General features: G+C 38.7%; 1 protein-coding gene across 11 annotated transcripts in view; it reads left to right on the forward strand.

Annotated features, from left to right (window-relative positions):
• Nucleotides 1-20,978, forward strand: part of LOC120524825 (E3 ubiquitin-protein ligase TRIM39-like) — a 110,750-nt gene that overhangs the window by 38,055 nt on the left and 51,717 nt on the right. For all 11 annotated transcript variants that reach the window (XM_039746617.1, XM_039746599.1, XM_039746660.1 and 8 more), the window contains 7 exons: nt 7,924-7,956; nt 8,391-8,423; nt 8,615-8,647; nt 8,858-8,890; nt 9,091-9,123; nt 9,293-9,316; nt 9,508-9,537. In XM_039746617.1, coding sequence (XP_039602551.1) covers nt 7,924-7,956; nt 8,391-8,423; nt 8,615-8,647; nt 8,858-8,890; nt 9,091-9,123; nt 9,293-9,316; nt 9,508-9,537 — 219 coding nt within the window. The remainder of the gene's footprint in view (nt 1-7,923; nt 7,957-8,390; nt 8,424-8,614; nt 8,648-8,857; nt 8,891-9,090; nt 9,124-9,292; nt 9,317-9,507; nt 9,538-20,978) is intronic.

The raw sequence follows: 20,978 nt of genomic DNA on the forward strand, positions 1-20,978 counted from the left end.
ATGTCACAAAGCTCAGATCATCTCAAACTGATTTCTTGAATGTAATAATGAGTTCACTGTTCTCAAGTGGCCTCCACAGTCACCAGATCTCAATCCAATAGCACACCTTTGGGATGTGGTATAAGAGGAAATTCACATCATGGATGTGCAGCCGACTAATTTGCAGAAACTGTGTGATGCTATCATTTCAATGTGGACCAAAATCCTTGAGGAATGTTTCCAGAACTTTGTTCAATCAATGCCATCAAGAATTGGGACAGTTGTGAAGGGAAAAGGAGGTCCAACCCGGTACAATGTGTACCTAATAAAGAGGTCGGTGAGTGTATACAGTATATGTATATTTTATATATGCATAGTGATACGTTGGGGACATTACAGCACCCCAGACACAACAATATATACACAAGTCCCAGGTGCAAACAAATGATTTATTGTGAAAATACTTCTGTCATACAGGTTTCTCTGTTAAATACAATAAACACCTTCTCTTTCTCTTCTTACTTTTTCACTCTCTACTCAGTGGGCTTCATTGTTTTTCCCCCAAGCAAGGAAGAGTGACTTCCTTTATACTGGACCCTGGTACTTCTGGTACTATCACATTGCATCTAGGAAGCACTTCCACATTAGGCACTACCCCGCTAAAGGGAGGAAACAGCCTCCTCCCTGAAGATTCCTCTGGTGGCTCCCATGGGAACCAGCAGGGCTGCTCATTAGAACTTCAATTCCAATGAAGTCCTGTAGGTGTGTATACGGGAGACCCACCAGAGAGCTGGATTTTGCCCTAGGAGGTGGTCTCCATCCACCTCTCTATTACCACAACATCCTAGCTGGGTAGCGTCATGATTTAGGCTGTAAACTGATGCTTCATAGCCTGTATTTTAAAGAGACACCATTTGCATACCATTGTCAGGGTCACACGTCTCTATGGCCTTGGTCTCTTGGGTTGTCATCTTGACTTGATCAACAACTGGCATAAAATGTCAGCCTTTTGCTAAGCACCTTATCTGATCTTCAGATAGAATTCCTTACTTTCATTTTGATATTGCATGCTTTCTTTTCTTTTATTGTCTGGTTACAACTTATTGCCTGTAATTTGACTATGATATGGATTATGGTCACTACAGTTTATTTTTATTCTCTTTTGTTTTGGCCTTTTGCCACTTCTCCTGGTTTACTCACAAATTCTGCTCTCCAATTATCCTGCTCATTCAGAACAGGTTGGAGACCAGTCAACCCTTGTCTTTTATGACAATATATATATAAAAAATTATAATAGGAATATAAATAACAAGATGGTTACATTTGCAGATGATGCCAGATTAGGTGGAGGACTGATAATCTAGAATCTGTTGAATCATTACAGAAGAAATTGGGCATCCTACAGGCTTAGGTAGATTTCTGGCAGATGAAATTTAATGTAATGTAAAGTATTACAAGTAGAAAGTAAAAATGTTAGATTGAAACACACAATGTGAGGTATGAAACATAAAAGTATCCCTTATTAAAAGGACCCAGGAGTCATAGTGGAATCATCACTATCAACATCTGGACAGTGTAGAAGGTTATAGAATATTAGGTCATAAATCACAATGTGCAGAGTATAAGTCAAGAGTGGTTACTCCTATATTATACAATCCACTAATGAGACCTCACCTTGAGTATTTCAAGGAGTTTTGGTCTCCATAAAAAAATGTACAAAAAAATGTGTAAAAAAGTCCACAGAGGAGTAACGGCTGATTACAAGACTAACAGGTATTAGTTATAAAGAGAGATTAAAGGAGTTGAACCTTTTCAATTTAAGCAAGCAGAGGTTGAGAGGTGACATTAATTAAGTGTTAAAATTTTGAAAGGAATTAGTTGTTACTTTAAAATAAATTGGCATGGCTGGAAAATTATTAAGAGCAGATTTTGCACAAATGTTAAAAATGTTGATCTTCTTACAAACAAACATGGACACATTGAATAAATTACAAAGTAATGTGGCTGAGAGTGGGACTTTTGGGACCTTCAAATCTTATCTTGATGTTATTTTGGACAATGTAGGTGAACTGGATGAACAAACCTGTTGGAGTGAATTGCTCTAGTGTTCAAATGTTCTATGTGACAAAATAAACAAGCAAGTATAAACAGATAGGGGATACTAACAAGAAGACAAAAATATGAACAGCAATGAGAATTTGTGAAGGATCATTGTGCAATTGATTATTAACAGAATATTGAGCTTCTTGTACACATAACCAAATCACCGTAGTCTAAAAAAATCTGTTTATGTCAAGCAGCACAAACATTCTAGCTAATAACCTGCTGAATGATTTCTATTTGAAAGATTATTGTTTTAAGGATATTGAGAAGATGACAAGGCAATTAACAATTCTTCTTGAGTATATACCTGTATTCAACAGATTCAATACAGTGCATTTAATAATTTTAATATTATATATTGTTGCTTTCAACTAGACTTTGCCATGCAAGTGTGTCTGTCAAAAGTAGGACACTTTGCATTCCTCCATCCTAAACCATCCATCCATAACTAGTTTAATTCATCTTTGAGATGCAAACACAGAAACCTATCAGTAAGACTGATTGACAGGGAGTAAACAACACTGTATGGGCTATGCATGTATAGCAACACACATTCACTGAGTCCCGGCAAATTTAAAGTCTAAAAATAAACCTAATGCACATGCCCTGGTTATTTCAGGTGAAAAACAATGTAAATGTTTTTGATCTTGTTTTTGTAAAAATTGATTTATTTGTATGGAATGTTTTGTGATTTCAATAAAATCAATAACAAAAAGGTGAAAAACCACAGTGAAAAGGTTAAAACTCTAAGCCTACAGTGCCCAAACTTGTATTCAAACCTGGAACTCTATTACTTCCATACAGCAGAGCCAAATACTGTGCTATCATGACATTCTAGTTGAAATACATTCTAACAATTAAAAAGCGCTTCTTTTTGCAAAACTAGTTTTGTCTTAAAGTTTCTTCTTCACCACTTATTGATGACTCATTCTGTACCAAAATATTAAAAAGCAGTGGGTCCAGCTAATCTGCCAAGTCAACTACTCTGTTTGTCTCTATAGCTCTGTTTGTTTGCCTTGTCATTCTCACAATCATTTATTTTTCACATCACAATTGAAATGTGTTTCTTATTTAGATATTATGTATATTGCTTATTCTTGGTTTAAGTCATATTTGACTAGAAAATGAAGTTCTCATTGTTTCACTTGTTACCCATGGAGTCCCAAGTGGAGATGTTTCGGAATAACATGAAAGATATTTGGAATATACTGGGCATAATTAGTGGACTCAAGCAATCCAGGCCTCAAGTGCTAAAAAGAAATGTGGACAAAGCTAACACCCTGAACTAATTTGTAGCAGATTTTTCACTCCTACTGCAACCTTTTTCCAATGACCTCTCCCCCTACCATTCCTTACTACATTAAAAACTCCTACCATGTCAACTGGAATGCCAGTAATGTGTCCATCTCTGACCATCTATATGGAGTATCCAAAGCTGAAGACCAACTGAGGAAACTACATACGGGAAAAGCTACACAACCAGATGGAGTCAGTCCTTGGGTTCTTAAGGCCTGTGCTGATGAACATTGTGGTATCCTATGTCACCTGTTCATTGCGTCCTTAAGGCTCCAGAAAGTGCTGCTTCTGTGGAAAACATCCTATATTGTTCCTGTTCCAAAGAAGGCAGACACCTCTTCGCCTAATGATTACAGACAAGTAGCACTTATGTCTTACATCCTGATGACAATTGAGAGGCTGGTTCTGGACTATATGAGTTCTCTTGTGGTAGACTACCTGGACCAACTACAGTTTGCTTATCGGACAAAGAGTGGACTGTCAGATGCAATTATCTATCTGCTCTACAAGGCTTTTTCTCACCTGGACAAAGCTGGCAGCACTGTGAGGGCTATGGTTTTTAATTTCTCCAGTACCTTCAGTACCATCCAGCCATCCCTTTTTAGGGGTAAGTTCAGAGATATGCAGGTTGATAAGCCTGTGGTGCCCTGGATAATGGACTATCTGTCAGGCAGTCCACATTTTGAGAGATTCAAGGACTGTGTTTCTGATATGGATGTGAGCAACACATGTCCACCTCAAGTAACATTCCTGTCTCTTTTTCTCTTAACCCCATACTCCTCAGACCATAAAAATAACAGCAAGGGCCTCATGTATGCCATGCATAGAATTCACATTAAAACTTGGTGTACGGACAAAACTGGAAATGTGCATACTCACAAAAAAATTCAGATGCATAAACTGCATATGCGAAGTTCCATGCACTTCCCCATTATAAATCCCAATGAACGTGAAATTTAACACACATGCACACGCTTATAGCCCCACCCTGACTGCTCCCAGAATTTTGAATATGTTAATTTGAAATCAATATAAATAGCCCCGTTTGCTCGGTGTTTTGTTAAAAGACAATGGCAAAGGCATGTGGAAAAAGGAAGAATTTCAGTGAATGTGAAATGGGGTCAAGGAAAAACGTACTATTTATTGGCTTAAGCAATGGTATAAGCAACAAAAGGAAGCCGATAAAGTTATACAGCGTGGCAGAGACACTTGAAAGTTCAAGTTCAAAAAGTTGCATAGCACTCAAAATTAAAAAGGACTGCTCAGATATCAAAGTCGATGTGAAAAAAGAGTTGCAGCCCACTGTCTGTTTATTCTGTTTCAGACAAATTTACAGAAGCTGACCCCATGCCAAGGACGCAAATCCAAGCGGTAATGGTGCTGTTGCGCACATCTTCAGCCGATGGTTGCTCACACACCTCTGCCTCAGAAACCTCCAGGCTATCATCTGGCTGTGTGCTGACATTCACAGTTCTGGAGTCACAAAATGCAATAGAGATGTGGCCAATGAACTAAGGAATATAATGGCTGTACTATGTGATATTGACCACAAATTAAATTTATTGGATAAAAAATAAAGGCTGCATTTGATAGTCTGTTTATACATTCTGTTAATTACAGTCAAACAAAGTTGTAATACTGTTTGATTTGGGTGATAATTTGGTAGGTCAGGTTCATCCTATCACAGTTTTTAAAGTTTACGGCCAAGCCGCGATGTGTGCAACATTACGCAGCATGCTACATACTTGCACAATGTGACACACTTTCTGTGCACTATAGAGCAGAAAGTTAATAGAGTGGAAATGCTTTCTATTTACATAAGCAAATTCATTCTCTCAAGGTGCCTTTACAGTGTAGCATCGGTGCTGAGTGCCACAACAGATTAATTCTCTGCTCTTAACTTGGTTCTTTGAGGTGACATACGTATCTTTAAAAGGATTGCTTACCTTTGCTGCACTAGTTGGAAATAGCACCTGCGACTGTTTGGAGATGCTGCTTTTATACACTCTCCTGCTATAGATGATGCAATGTCAGCTCATTCCTTTGGTGATTCATCCCTGGCTGATGTAACTTGTCCAGCGTCGCATCGCAATAGCAATATGCGTGCAATTGACCATGATGATTACATTTGGAAAACTGAGTGTTGCTGTGAATTGTGTGTTAATGGTTTTCAGTTCAACCACAGTGTAAGGAAATCTTATATATCTGGATGACAAGTGGATATCGTCCCATACAGCTGGCATGGCAAGGCATGACTCAATGGTGTTTGTGAAATGCTCCTTTGGTCCTCAAGTTCACGTTGAGTAGACAGAACTTACGAAGGGACAGGTAGAACACAATTCCTCTAAGTCTGCCATTGTAAAGCTGGTGCCAGTTCTGCACACAGCTCCAAGAGGTTAACTCTTGGAAATCGAAATAAACTTAGATGCCAGTCATCATAATAAATACATGCTCTCTTCTAATTTTTTCATTTGCAATGTCTTCTAACAACGCTAATGCAGCCATGATATTTGGAATAGTTTGGCCATTCTGTGCACCACTATATTGTTACAAAATGATTGCAATCAAGTGAATTATATTTGTAAACGATGTGCAATTAATTTCAATGTATTTTACAAATCACATGTCCTTAATGTGAGTCTGAAAAAGGGAGACCACACAGAAATAGTAGCACTGCTTTGATACTGGGTTCCGCCAATTTGCAAAACCATGCAGAAAAGTGCGTATGCATATGCAAGGTGGGAGGCTGCTGTGAAAATGTGCATGGCTTTATGCCAAGTTTAGTTTCTGTACATCTCAAAGTGTATGTGGAAACAGGCATATGCAACATTTTTCTGTGTACACACTGTTTATACATGAGGCCCTGTGATTCTGCAATTATGAGACAAAGTATTGGAATCAGGTGGAAAATTTTGTTTCTTGTTGCAGAAAGATTTTTCTGTAACTTGACATCAGCAAAACCAAGGAGCTGGTTATTGAATTTTCATTGTACCAAAAAGTCTCTATTCCGGTAGAGATGGTGCACTCCTACAAGTACTTGGGGGTCCACATCAATAATAAATTGGACTAGTTTTATAACACAGACGAGCTGTATAAGAAAGAGCAGAGCAGGCTATTTTTTCTTAGGAGACTGCATTCCTTTAATGTGAGTAGTGACATCCTTTACATCTTCTACAGCTATGTGATGGCAGGTGTCATTTTTTTATGCTATTGTGTCTTGAGCTGATAACATCGCTTCAAGAGAGGCCCACTAAATCAACAAACTTATTAAAAGGGCAGGCTTAGTTATGGGACACATTCTAGACTCGCTGGAGGTACACAACTTAGTTACATTATCTGCCTACCTACCTACCTGCCTACCTGCCTGCCTGCCTGCCTCCTACCTACCTACCTGCCTGCCTGCCTATCTATCTATCTATCTATCTATCTATCTATCTATCTATCTATCTATCTATCTATCTATCTATCTATCTATCTAATGAAATAAATCTGAGAGGACTGCCTCTAGAACATCCCTACACTACTTAGTTATTGGGTGATGAAAAAGTAAGATCTGTCTAATTACTATAGAGTTTTAATCAAATATTTTTAATCAGTGCATGGTAATTTTTATAAATCAATACAAGCATATACTTAATGAAGTCGTAACAATGAATAGTTAAAAGCATAAGGGAAAGGACTAAAGGTAACCAAGGGATCAGGTAAATGAAGCTTAAAGCTTCAGCACATGAAGGTTGCCTCATCTTTAAGATGAACAATCAAGGTAATTACTAAGGTAAAAATGAAGTAAATGAGTAATAAACACCCCCTTAAAAAGAGAGAACCATCTACTGAGATAGCCCAAACACCCCTATTATGAAGCATTGATATGATCAGTGGGAAAACCTGTAGGACACCACTGTTAACAAAGTGATTTTTAGAATAATGGAAGAATTGACATGTATACAGAGTTACTGGTGGCTGTAGTCAATTGGCTAAAATGGTAGAATTCTGTTTATTAAGAGTCAGATGATGTGATCTATTAGATAAGGTAATGGTATTAGGTAAGTATAAAAGGGAATTAACTATTTTCTTAATTGCTCACTTCATGAACCAAGACATTTGTGCACATCTATGTGCAAATAAAAATTAATTCTGAATTTTCATCTGTTTTCCATAAATGACTTCTTTGAAAATAGAGGAAAGCTTTTTCCACAACATTACTTAACCAAAATTTTGCAAACTCATTTTCAGCTACAGTCGAATTATAAAGTAGCAGGGAGCACTTGAAAATCACATTGAAGAGGTTTTATTTTTTTAAATTATAATTGTTGTATTAAATGTTTTTTTTTATTTTTATGTTTTGTTAATTATTTTGCAAACAACTACACAATCAAAGGTATTATTCATTAGAGAATGTATTTCTACATCCATTGCAGCATGTCCATATTTTATTGTACACTCATTGATTTACAGCTGTTTATATATCACACAATGGTAATTCGAATTCAGAAAGAAAGCAGAATCTGTCCTATATAACATGTCTGTCATCATCTTATTTCTCAGATAACCTGCAAAGCCAACTGCATAATCAGAAAGGTATGAATCCTTCCTTAGAATATATATTTGTCATTGATTAAAGTGTGCCCACTTTGTATTGTGCACTTGAAATTCACTGACTTCTAGTGAGGTCACTCCTGTTTGTATAACTTGCAGTGGTAATTCTCACCTAATTCAGAAGGAGAATAGAATTAGTTCTATGACATTTGCTGCATTGTCTTATTTTTCAAATGACCTGGGCATGCAACTACAAAAGCAGTAAGGTATTAATTCTTTTTTATTATGCAAACAACTACAAAATCAAAGGCATTCTTCCTTAGATAATCTATTTCTACATTCATTGCAGTATTGCAATATTTTGTTGTACACTCATTGATTTCTACCTGTTTATTTATCATGCAGTGGTAAATCTCATTCAGAAGGAAAGCAGAATCTGTCTTATATAGCATGTCTGTCATTGTCTTATTTTTCAGATGATCTGCAAAGGCAACTGCAAAACCAGAAAGGTATTAATGCTTTCTTAGAATATGTATTTTTCATTTATTAAAGGGTGCTAATTTTATATTGTGCACTTGTAATTCACTGATGTCTAGTGAGGTCACACCTATTTGTATACCTTGCAGAGGTAATTGACTCCTCATTCAGAAGGAGAATAGAATCAGTTCTATGACATGTGTTTCATTGTGTTATTTTTCAGATGACCTGGAAATTCAACTTCAAAAGCATAAAGGTATTAATCCATTTTTATTATGCAAACAACTACAAAATCAAAGGCATTCTTCCTTAGTTAATGTACTTCTACATTCATTGCAGTATGGCCATGTTTTGTTGTACACTCATTGATTTATAGCTGTTTATTTATCATGCAGTGATAACTGTCATTCAGAAGGAAAGTAGAATTTGTACTATATAACAGATCTGTCATCGTCTTATTTTTCAGATTACCTGCAAAAGCAACTACAAAATCAGAAAGGTATTAAACCTTCTTAGAGTATATGTTTGTATTGAATATGTATATGTAGTGAAGTGTGCCTATGTTATATTGTGCACTTGTAATTCACAGACTTCTAGTGAGGTCACACCAGTTTATATACCTTGCAGTGGTAATGGTCACTTCATTCAGAAGGAGAACAGAATCTTTTCTGTGACATGTTGCATTGTCTTATTTTTCAGATGATTTGGGCATGCAGCTACAAAAGCAGATAGGTATTACTCCTTTTTTATTATGCAAACAACTGCAAAATCAAAGGCATTCTTCCTTAGATAATGTATTTCTACATTCATTATAGTATTGCCATATTTTGTTGAACACTCATTGAGTTATACAGTACATGTTTATTTATAATTTATCATTTGTCATTGTCTTATTTTTCAGATGGGCAACTACAAAACCAGACAGGTATTAATCCTTCCTTAGAATATGTATTTTTCATTTATTAAAGAGTGTTTCTTTTATATTGTGCACTTGTAATTCAATGATGTCTATTGAGGTCACACCAGTTTATATACCTTGCAGTGGTAATTGTCACCTCATTCAGAAGGAGAGCAGAATCTTTTCTGTGACATGTGTTGCATTGTTTTATTTTTCAGATGAACAGAAATATGACCACATTGAATTAGGTAAGTTATTCTTTTTAACTCTTTAAAATATCTATCCTCTTTCAATGCACGTAAAAATGCAAGAGAAAGACAGTGACATTTTCTGATGTTAGCCATTATAATTACATTTAATTTTCAAACCTGCTTAATTTAATTTGGTGTCCTTGGGGGGCTGCAAATGGAACAAGGCAGAACACAGTCCCTGAGTAAGGGCAAGAACTACTATACGTTTAAACAGTTTATTTCCTACTGCAGTCACTATGTCTAAACATAGTCTCTAATTCAACTCAGTCTCACCCTGATTTCTAAACTCTTCCATTCAGTCTTGATTGTGTTTATTTTGTATCTATTTTAAAAGGACTTACTTCATTGCAAAAATGCATATATAAATATTAGACAAAAAACTTTAAATGGGAGTTGTTTTGCTTTTATTTAGCAAAAATATTGCCAAAGGTAAGTAGCATTTACTTGAGAAGGTTTCTTAAACTAATCTAAAAAATCACAAATGCAAATTTTTTGATAAATCAATAATTCTTACAATAATAAAAACAGGATTTAATGTCATGATATAAATACTTTTCACTTGCTTAAATTCCATTTTTTTTGCATTTTTGATATATTACTAAGCAAAAGTACTTTACTATATTTTTACTGGAGGTGACATCTAGAGAAATCTCACATTTATAAATTTATTTTTATTTTTAATTCCATTGCTTAAAATGCTGCACTTCAGATGTTTTGCCCTTAAAAGTAATGAAACAACCACTACCACAAAACTACAAAAAATATATACAATCCGTATACTGGGATAATGACAAAAAGATAAAGTAAGCAGAACCCGAAAAAAGTACTGTATATATGTGTATTTTAAATGTTTAAAATGTAAAACTTTGTCAAAGTATGTAATTCTACTCAATATATTTTAAATAAAATAAAGGTAGATATTATGGAATGGAGTAATGCACATAAAACAAAAACCATTACACAAAAAATAAACAAATTAAAATGTTTTCCCAAAAAATAGTATAGACCCAAACTTAATATCCCAAATATAATACAACAAAGTATATACACACAGCAATACAAAATGTATGAAGTACATATATTATACATACTGTTTAAAAAAACAACCAGAAATACAATAGATATACAGCAAACAATAGAAAACAAAAATAGAAAAAAAATAATAATAAATAGTGTGAGCCAACTAGAAAAAGAACTAGCAGCCCAAATTGTTTACAATAATATGAGAAATAATATCATGAAGCATAAGTAGGTGTAACGTAAGAAGAAATGTCTCTGGATCCAGAACCTATTCAATGATGGAAGGTGTAGATCTGGTCAACGTGTTTCAAGGAAAACCTCTTCCTCAGGGTACAGCAAACCAATAATGAACTATAATATAGGAACAGGAACCACCAATCTTCCATGAATCAATTAATCCTAAAGCGAAGTCTCACAAATATATAAACAAGTAAATATCAGGTAAATTAACTGATGGGATTGTAACTAGCTGAAAGAAAAAACAACAAGAGCACAAAAATTAGGAGAATAGAACTGGAAAGACAGCATGCTTTACACAACGGAAGACATGAGAACTTGTGTACCTCACACAAATAACACAGATGGCTGTATCTGTCTGAGCTGTATTAGCTCTTCCATGAAGTGAAAGTCTCCCCAGACCGGCTGGGTGAAATTATTGGGAAGACCTTTTTTTAATATAAAGCAGGCTACCTGCTGCATTATTTGGAAAGTGGTTAATTCAAAAGGCCGTTGCCACTGTACCAGTAGTTCCCAGAGGGCAAAAGCTTGCTCCTGGGTTGACCTCTCTGGATCGAGTTCCCAAGATTTTAAAATTTCAACCTTTTGGTCTGGAGGCAGCCCATATTTATCTGAGATCTTAATCCCAATGGGCGGCTCAGCTCTCTCCTCCAAGAGAATATAATAAGCCCTTTTCGTTTTCCCCCCAGGAACCAGCCCATTTCTGTGTGCCTCTTCCACACTCTCCATTTGGTTAAATATTGGCCCGGTTTTATGTTTTGGGAGTGGATCGTGCACCAGGTCACTCCGGATCACTGGCCAAAACCCCCACCTGGAAACTCAGCCTCTTCTGGGAATCACAAATCCTGCCGGCTACACCACTGTCACAAAGATGGGTCACAGACATCATGAAGGTTTGGGGCAGCCAGCCATATATTATTTCCAGGTGGCAAAATTTAAGCAAAATTGAACAGAGATTTTCACAGGTCCAAAATAGCACTGATAGTATGGAGGTAAGATTGCGGCTTTAAAGGCCGATAAAGGAAATTATGTCATCGGGGCCAGAACCAGAAGTGACGCCTTCAGGACCAGAATAAATGTCATCAGTGGCACGGGAACCCTATGGGATTTCCCATGAATGGTCTAGAAGAAATTGAGAGAGACAGTCAGCACACCTCGCTGCCCCCTGGTCTGGCGTGGAATTGCTATCATTTAGGCCTTTCAGCTGTCTCCCAATCACACGTGTGTGACAGGGGTTATTAGTAAACCAGTTCTGTACTACAGCAGAATGGTGGGAATTGGTGTTGTAACATGTGACAGTATAATCTGAATGCTCTTGCTGCCCCAGATCCTACTGCTTATGTTGGAAAAGATTATCCTGAAATTGAAAGATGTGTTCAATGGGCCCAGAATTGTATGGTATTGAGTACTCCACTGTGGCTGATGACAGCACACATAGTGATGTTTCCTCCACAATGGCCATGGGCTCCCATAATGTCCCAGTCAGTAATGTTCCAACTTCTTAACTTCTTGTCCTTTTTTAGTGAGATTGAATCCTGCCTCATCAGCAAAGATGAATTAATGTGGGGTGTCTTCTGATTTCAAGCTGAAGAATCTTGTTCTTCTTCTTTTTTCAGCTGCTCCTGTTAGGGGTCGCCACAGCGGATCATCTTCCTCCATACCTTTCTGTCCTCTGCATCTTGTTCTGTTGCACCCATCACCTGCATGTCCTCTCTCACCACATCCATAAATCTTTTCTTAGGCCTTCCTCTTTTTGTCTTGCCTGGCAGCTCTATCCTTAGCATCCTTTCCCCAATATACTCAGCATCTCTCCTCTGTATATGTCCAGACTAGCACAGTTTCGCATCTCTGACTTTGTCTCCCAACCGTCCAACCTGAGCAGACCCTCTAATATACTTATTTCTAATCCTATCCATCCTTGTCACACCCAGTGCAAATCTTAGCATCTTTAACTCTGCTACCTCCAGCTCTATCTCCTGCTTTCTCGTCAGTGCCATCGTCTCCAACCCATATAACATAGCTGGTCTCACTGCCGTCCTATAGACCTTCCCTTTCACTATTGCTGATATCCATCTGACACAAATCACTCCTGACACTCTTCTCCACTCATTCCACACTGCCTGCACTCTCTTTTTCACTTCCCTTCCACAATCCCCATTACTCTGTACTGTCGATCCCAAGTATTTAAACTCATCCACCTTCACCAACTCTACTCCCTGTATCCTCACCATTCCATTGACCTCCCTCTCATTTACACACATGTATTCTGTCTAGTTCCTACTGACCTTCATTCCTCTCCTATCTAGAGCATATCTCCACCTTTTTTGGGTCTCCTCAACCTGCTCCCTACTATAGCTACAGATCACAATGTCATCAGCAAACATCATAGTCCACGGGGACTCCTGTCTAATCTCGTCTGTCAGCCTGTCCATCACCATTGCAAATAAGAAAGGGCTCAGTGCCGATCCCTGATGTAATCCCACCTCCACCTTGAATGCATCCATCACTCCTACCGCAGACCTCACCATGGTCACATTTCCCTCATACATATCCTGTACAACTCTTACGTACTTTTCTGCCTGCCACTTCTGACTTCCTCATACAATACCACAGCTCCTCTTAAGGCACTATGTCATATGCTTTCTCCAGATCCACAAAGATGGAAGACAACTCCTTCTGGCCTTCTCTATACTTCTCTATCAACACCCTCAGAGCAAATATTACATCTGTGGTGCTCTTTCTTGGCATGAATCCATACTGCTTCTCACTAATCATCACCTCACTTCTTAACCTAGCTTCCACTACTCTCTCCCATAACTTCATGCTGTGGCTCATCAATTTTACCCCCCTGTAGTTATTACAGTCCTGCACATCCCCCTTATTCTTAAATATCGGCACCAGTACACTTCTTCTTCACTCCTTAGGCATCCTCTCACTTTCAAAAGATTCAATTTAACAATCTGGTTAAAAACTCCACTGCCATCTCTCTTAAACACCTGCATGCTTCCGCAGGTATGTCATCTGGACCAACAGCTTTTCCATTTTTCATCCTCTTCATAGCTGTCCTTACTTCCTCCTTGCTAATCCATTGCACTTCCTGATTCACTATCTCCACATCATCCAACCTCTTCTCTGTCTCGTTCTCATCATTCATCAGCCTCTCAAAGTACTCTTTACATCTTGTCAACACCCCCCTCCCCCTCTCTTGTGAGTATGTTTCCATCTTTATTCTTTATCTCCCTAACCTGCTGCACATCTTTCCCAGCTCGGTCCCTTTGTCTAGCCAAACGTTACAGGTCCTTTTCTCCCTCCTTATTGTCCAACCTCTCATACAACTCATTATACGCGTTTTCTTTAGCTTTCACAACCTCTCTCTTCACCTTGTGCCTTATCTCCCTGTACTCTTGTCTACTTTCTGCATCTCTCTGACTATCCCACTTTTTCTTTGCCATCATCTTCCTCTGTATACTCTCCTGTATTTCCTCATTCCACCAGCAGGTTTCCTTTTCCTCCTTTCTCTGTCCAGATGCCATGCCAAGCACCCTTCTTTCTGTCACCCTTACTACATCTGCTGTAGTTTCCCAACTGTCTGGCAATTCTTCACTACCACCCAGTGCCTGCCTCATCTTCTCCCTAAACACAACCTTGCTGTCTTCCTTTTTCAACTTCCACCATTTGATCCTTGGCTCTGGCCTCACTCTCTTTCTCTTCTTGATCTCCAACGTCATCCTACAGACCACCATCCTATGCTGCTTAACTACACTTTTCCCTGCCACCACTTTGCAGTCTTCAATCTCCTTCAGATTGACTTTTCTGCATAGGATGTAATCTACCTGTGTGCATCTTCCTCCACTCTTGTACGTAACCCTATGTTCCTCCCTATTCTTAAAATACATATTCACTACAGCTATGTCCATCCTTTTGGAAAAATCCACTATCCCTCTGACCTTCTTCATTCCTCTCCTTGACACCATACCTACCTATCACCTCCTCGTCTGCTCTGTTCCCTTCACTAGCATGTCCATTGAAATCCGCTCCAATCACCACTTTCTGTCCCTTGGGTACACTGTTCATCTCTTCATCCAACTCCCTCCAAAAATCTTCTTTCTCATCCATTGCACACCCAACTTGCAGGGCATATGCACTAACAACATTCATCATCACACCTCCAATTTCCATCTTCATAATCATTACTCTGTCTGACACTCTTTTCACCTCCAAAACACTCTTGACATACTGTTCCTTCAGAATAACCCCTACTCCATTTCTCCTTCTATCCACACCATGATAGAACAATTTGCATCCACCTTCGATCCACCTGGCTTTACTCCCCTTCCATTTAGTCTCTTGCAATATATCAACCTTCCTTCTCTCCATCATTTCTGTTAACTCTCTCCTCTTACCAGTCATACTGCCAGCATTCAAAGTTCCTAACCTCAGTTCCTCTCTCTTTACCTTCCTCCTCTCCTCCTGCCTCGGGACACGTCTCCCCCGTCTTCTTCTCCTTCTTTGGCCAATGGTAGCCCAATTTCCGCCAGCAACCTGTTGGCTAACAGTACTGGTAGTGGTCATTGTTAACCTGGGGCATGACCGATCATATGGAAATCTGTATTGTCCACATATTGATTTGGCAAAATTTTACACCAGATGCCCTTTCTGATGTAATCCTCCCCATTTATCCAGTCTTGGGACCGGCATGAAGAAACACACTGGCTTGTGCATCCCCTGTGGCTGGGTTACTTCAAGCTGAAGAATAAACTACAAAGAAAATGCAATTACGTATGTAGTATGTACTGTGTGAAAGACATATATGCACAAATTACCACAGAATAGCCCATTACAGTAATATCATACAGAATGCAGTATATACTGCTAAAATACATTACAAAAAATATTTGGACTTGTACATAGTGAACATGGTATTCTCTGATTATTTCAGAATTCCTTTCGAAAGGAACATGGCATTCTTGTTGCATACGCATTCTGTAGCGTCAAATAATACAGAATATGGTTGATGCTGCTTTTCTCCATCCTTGGAAAGATACATTGATCTTCAATTTTTCTGGTTTGGATTTCTCTCAGTTGAGAGACCTTGTTGTCTAGGACCACATTCACAATTGCTATTTGCGGCACTTCTGTCAACATTCATGGTCATCCACTGTTGCATTGTTGGTTCTTATACAGTAAAAATAAAATCAGTGTTGAATTACAGTCACACATCTTACAAACTATCAATACTACTCCCAAGGGTGATACATTATGTTTCACGCAGCTCCATAGAGTTCATATACAAAGAACAGGTAGCGTGTGACAGCAGAGCACAGTACTACAATTTCACTTTGCAAACTACAGCAGTATTACTATATTTTACTGGTTTTATTTTCTGAAGGTCTTCATTATAGAGGCTAGTGTGAGGTGACTCAAATTTGGCTGCAGTCTATGGCCAGCTTCCCTCATTGTCAGTCAGTGCGCTAGAACATGGTGAACTACATAAGAACATATTTCATCAGAAACAAAATCTGTTGTTCTTCTTGTCCTTCCTTGTCCTCATCCTGTTCATCTTCAAACTCATCTACCTCTATAAACTCTGTTAGGATGTGTTGCTCCAATACATGTGAATGCACCTGTCACTCAGTTTATTCATTCTAATGTTGTGATTGATCTGTGATAAAATTTCCTTATCAATGTTTACACCTGCAGAATGTGTTAACAAAGTGGAGGTTCAGGTGACTTGAGTTAACTTTATTGAGTAGTATTGCTCTCTGAATGAGCAAATGATGCGACCTGTGCTTTAGGATGATGTGGCAGATGCCTGGGGGGGCGACCCGGCTGGTACTCCTTGGAGGACCGGAAGAGGGCATACGCCCACCTCAGACCACGTGGGGATGACCACCCTGGTTGCTATGGGGACCTATGAGCTTGAGCTTTAAAGCTCAACCCTGTAGAGGCCCGTGGTCACCGCCAGGGGGCACCCTGGTTCCTGGAGAGACCTGGACCTCAGCACTTCCACCACACCAGGAAGTTCTGGGGGGAAGAAGACTGGGGACACCCGGAGGGCTTGCGGGCGCGCAGCCAGCACTTCCACCACACAGGGGAGTGTCCGTGGAAGAGTGTCAGGAAGCACTTGGAGCCCATCCGGGCTTTTATAAAAGAGGCCGCCTCCCTTCATTTGATGACTGGAGTCGGGTGGAAGTGGATGGGAGTCTTGCGAGAGAGGAGTGGAGGTGGCCTGAAGAAAGACACTGGAGAGAGAGGCCTGGACTTTGGGGTGATTGGTGCTGGAGGCGCTGGGTTGTGCACCGTAATTGTAAATATTAGGGCAATAAAAATGTGTGTGTTTTGTGAGAAAACGTTGTCCGTCTGTCTGTGTCTGGGGCTCGTTCCACAATGAGGATCTGCAGGTCATGGTTTGCTCAAATGACACAAGATATTGACAACTTGTGTTAAAGCAAGTGAGTATTTTTTATAATTTAGAAAAATATATTTTTTTAATATCAGAAAAGGTTTATTTTTTGCTGAAAGATTCAGTTGTATTGTTTAAAGAAATAAGAAAAACTGTAAATTCTACGATTATTCCCACTAGGGAGCCCGGGATTCCCGGACATTGTAATTCCCGGGAAACCGTGAATGGCCAAGCTCGCATATATTGTGTGTAAAAGTGTAAAAATCGATCACGAAATAAGTTGTTGTTGAAAATAATTAAGTGGCACAGTTTTTTGGCCCATGGTGTAGTGTGTTGCCGATTAATTCAGGCAACAACAGACCAGCAGCAGTCAGTCAGTCTCCCGCCTCCCACCAAGACTGAGCACAGTGGACTGGGAGAAGTCTGCACTCTGCAGCTCACGAATGTCGGGACGAGGCAGACTTCATTGACGTCTGTCAGACAACAGCTTTGAACAGCAACTTGAAATTGCAATGTGTCAGTCTGTTTCATCCGCATTATCTGTGCCAAGAAACTTGCCATCACAGAATGAAACTGGATGCATCAGTAAAAGCTGAAATGGCGGTGTTTCAGAGCAACGGCAAGCACGGGCGTTGTTTACAACAAGTGTATCAGTATCTGATGACTTGCCTCTTACTTCAGTGGAGGCAGAGCGTACTTTCTCAGCAGCTGGTGTACTCTGCATGAAGGTGTGCTCTCGCCTGGACAACCGCACGCTGGACACATTGTGCTTTCTACGCTCTTATTACCGCAACTAACCAGATCAGGGGTGCCCAATACGTTGATCGCGATCGACTGGTAGATCAGAAAGGTAGTGCAGGTAGATCGCGTTGCATTAAATAAAAATGTTTTTTAAATGCTAGTCTATTATATATCCTCCCTATGGCATTTGCCACTTGATTGACATACAGGGCGGCCAGTCTGAGATCTCTTTCCTTCTAACACACTGGTCATCCCACATGCACCCATACAATCAGATTGTAATTTAGACTACGAATGTCATGAATGTAATTACCCCGATCTACAGTACATGCTTTAAAATAAATTAACCACACGCCGTGGCTTTGCATCTGACGTCTGAGGTTCGATCCCCAAGATCGGGTGCAGTGAGTGTGTACACCTGATGAGCCCATAGTTAGGGCGAAACACGTGTTGCGTACTCTTTGCATTATTTGACAGTAAAACTATGCAACATTCTATGATCTGCTTCTCGCAACTGAAGAGGGCACCGTGGCGGATGTTTGCCGACTTGCAGACCAACCACAAGCATTACCTGGTAGGTAAAAACTCATACAATCAGATTGTGATTCAGACTACGAATGCCATGAATGTAATTACCCTGATCTACATGCTGACAAACAAACGAACCACACGCCATGGTGCAATGTAAAGAGGCTTTGACGCTGATGTCCGAGGTTCAATCCCCGAGAGGGGGTGCAGTGAGTGTGTACGCCTGATGAACCCAGAGTTAGGGCGAAACACGTGTCGAATACTCTTTGCATGATTTGACAGTAAAATGCTATATATATATATATATATATATATATATATATATATATATATATATATATATATATATATATATATATATATATTTTTAATGTAGGTAGATCATTTCGACCTGGTCATTTTAAAAGTAGCCCGTAAGCCGAAAAAGTGTGGGCACCCCTGAACTAGATACATGTACTGTACTTATATGACAGCCTGAACTGCTTGTACATAAGGTTAGTCTTTTATTGGTGTCAACATATTGCAGTAGTTTTATTAAAAATAAGTGTTGGTCATTCTAAAACCGTTCACATGTGACATGCCCGTGCACTGTGTCATCCCCGGGAGCCCGGGATTCCTGGGAATGACATGCGGGATTCCCAAATTCCCGTGAATGGATAAACCCGTCTGGGAATGCTTTCCCTAAATCCCACTCATTGTATAATTATTACTTAGTGTACCGGTAACAATAAGACCTTGACCTTTCCCAATTTTTATTATTATTATTATTATTATTATTATTATTATTATTATTATCATCATCAAATTTTGCTACCACTTTTAGGATCACTTGAGTGGTAAGAGGTTTCATGCCTCCAAGTTTGCCTAAATAGTATTTTTAAACTCACAGACTCCTAAGCACATCAACACAGTGTTATATTGAAATGCTTGTCCTGAACAATATTTAACATACCTTTAATACCAAATAGAACAACAGGTTCTGTGAAAATTCAAGTTAGCACTATAATAACCTACTGCTCTGTTTATCAGTTAGCCAGCCCTGTGTATTTGGCTGTCTTACACTAGACATTCTGATGTTAGTAAGACTGGCATCGCCACATTATAGTGTCACTATAATAGTTCATCTTTGAAACTAGATGTAAACCATTAGATCAATTATTTAGTGTCAAGATACCACCAGTATATGCATTTTTATATACAAAGTTTACTTTTCCCTCAAATTTTCACTTATCTCCCCAGAGTAAATTATTCTAGAGGAGTTCAACATGAATAGTACCCAATAGGGGTCCTACAAATTACCTGTGGAACTAAACACATGCTCAAGGTTAATTTTCCCTCTATGGTTTTCTTTCTACTGTCTCTTGTGGATGATTTTTGGAGTTAGCGAAATACAAACGTATGTGTAGTAGTGATACTATGCAAAAAAGTGGGAGATTAGTGTGAGAAAGAAAGCGTAGTTGATGTTATCAACCAGAAAGCGCTCAACTGTCACTGCCTACAGGCAGTCCCTGAGTACCATAGTTCTTCTGTTTATCTCATGCTGCTTGTGGAGCTGCTTCTGAGGGCCTTTATAATTTCAGAGATCACAGGTTTGTGGCCAGCCACCAGCAGTTAACACAGACAATACAATTCATATTCTCACTAAAGAAAACTATTCTATTTTATTTCACGCTTATTCGTTTTATCCTTCAGGCATTATTCATGCAAATGCAGTAGAGCAGCGTTTTGCAAATCACTAGGCCGCAACCACAGCAAAACGACTGAGGCGCTCCATTAGAGCAATTGGCAAGTTTGTTGCAATTTAGAAGTAAAAAATACTATCAACACTAGGAAGTACTCCCAAGAAAGGTCACTGTCATAAACAAAAACTAAACTGTTTCAACTAAACAATTAAAAAAACATTTTCATCAGCTGAAATAAAATAAATAACAAAACTGTGATGAAAAACTAAACCATACAAAACCATCATGGAAACTGAAAAGACTAATTAAAATAAAATAAAATTATATATCTTTGTCACAGCAGGCTTATGCACAAACTAACTTGATGTCTAGATATCACAAAAGTTAAATCATTGTAAAATTTGCATCTATTAGTAGGCTACACTTTTACATTTTCTATTAGTAGTTTTTATTTGTGAAAAGGCCTGCTTGTAACTGTATCTGCCACCAAATAATGAGGTCATGCACATAGCAGCTGGCTTGTAAAATCTTGAAAGTAAATCTAGTTGGTACAGCTGGTACAATTTAAACTTTTGAAAGCGACATTTCCAAATTGGCCAAGAAGAATGCCTATCAAAGTTATACACCTGGTGCAGAGCACACTTCTGTTTAACACTGTTATTTGAAACTGAGAAAACACAGTTAGAATAATACAAAGTTTTCAGACTTGACAAAATGTTAACAGAGCTATATCAAATTTGAAATGAGTTCACCTGGTAACCATAACTACCTTCTCTTCTGAGTAGACTGTGTTTGAAAGAAAGTGAAAAACAAATAAGGCACAGTCA

Source organism: Polypterus senegalus, chromosome 1 (assembly GCF_016835505.1).
Source record: "Polypterus senegalus isolate Bchr_013 chromosome 1, ASM1683550v1, whole genome shotgun sequence".
NCBI lineage: Eukaryota > Metazoa > Chordata > Cladistia > Polypteriformes > Polypteridae > Polypterus > Polypterus senegalus.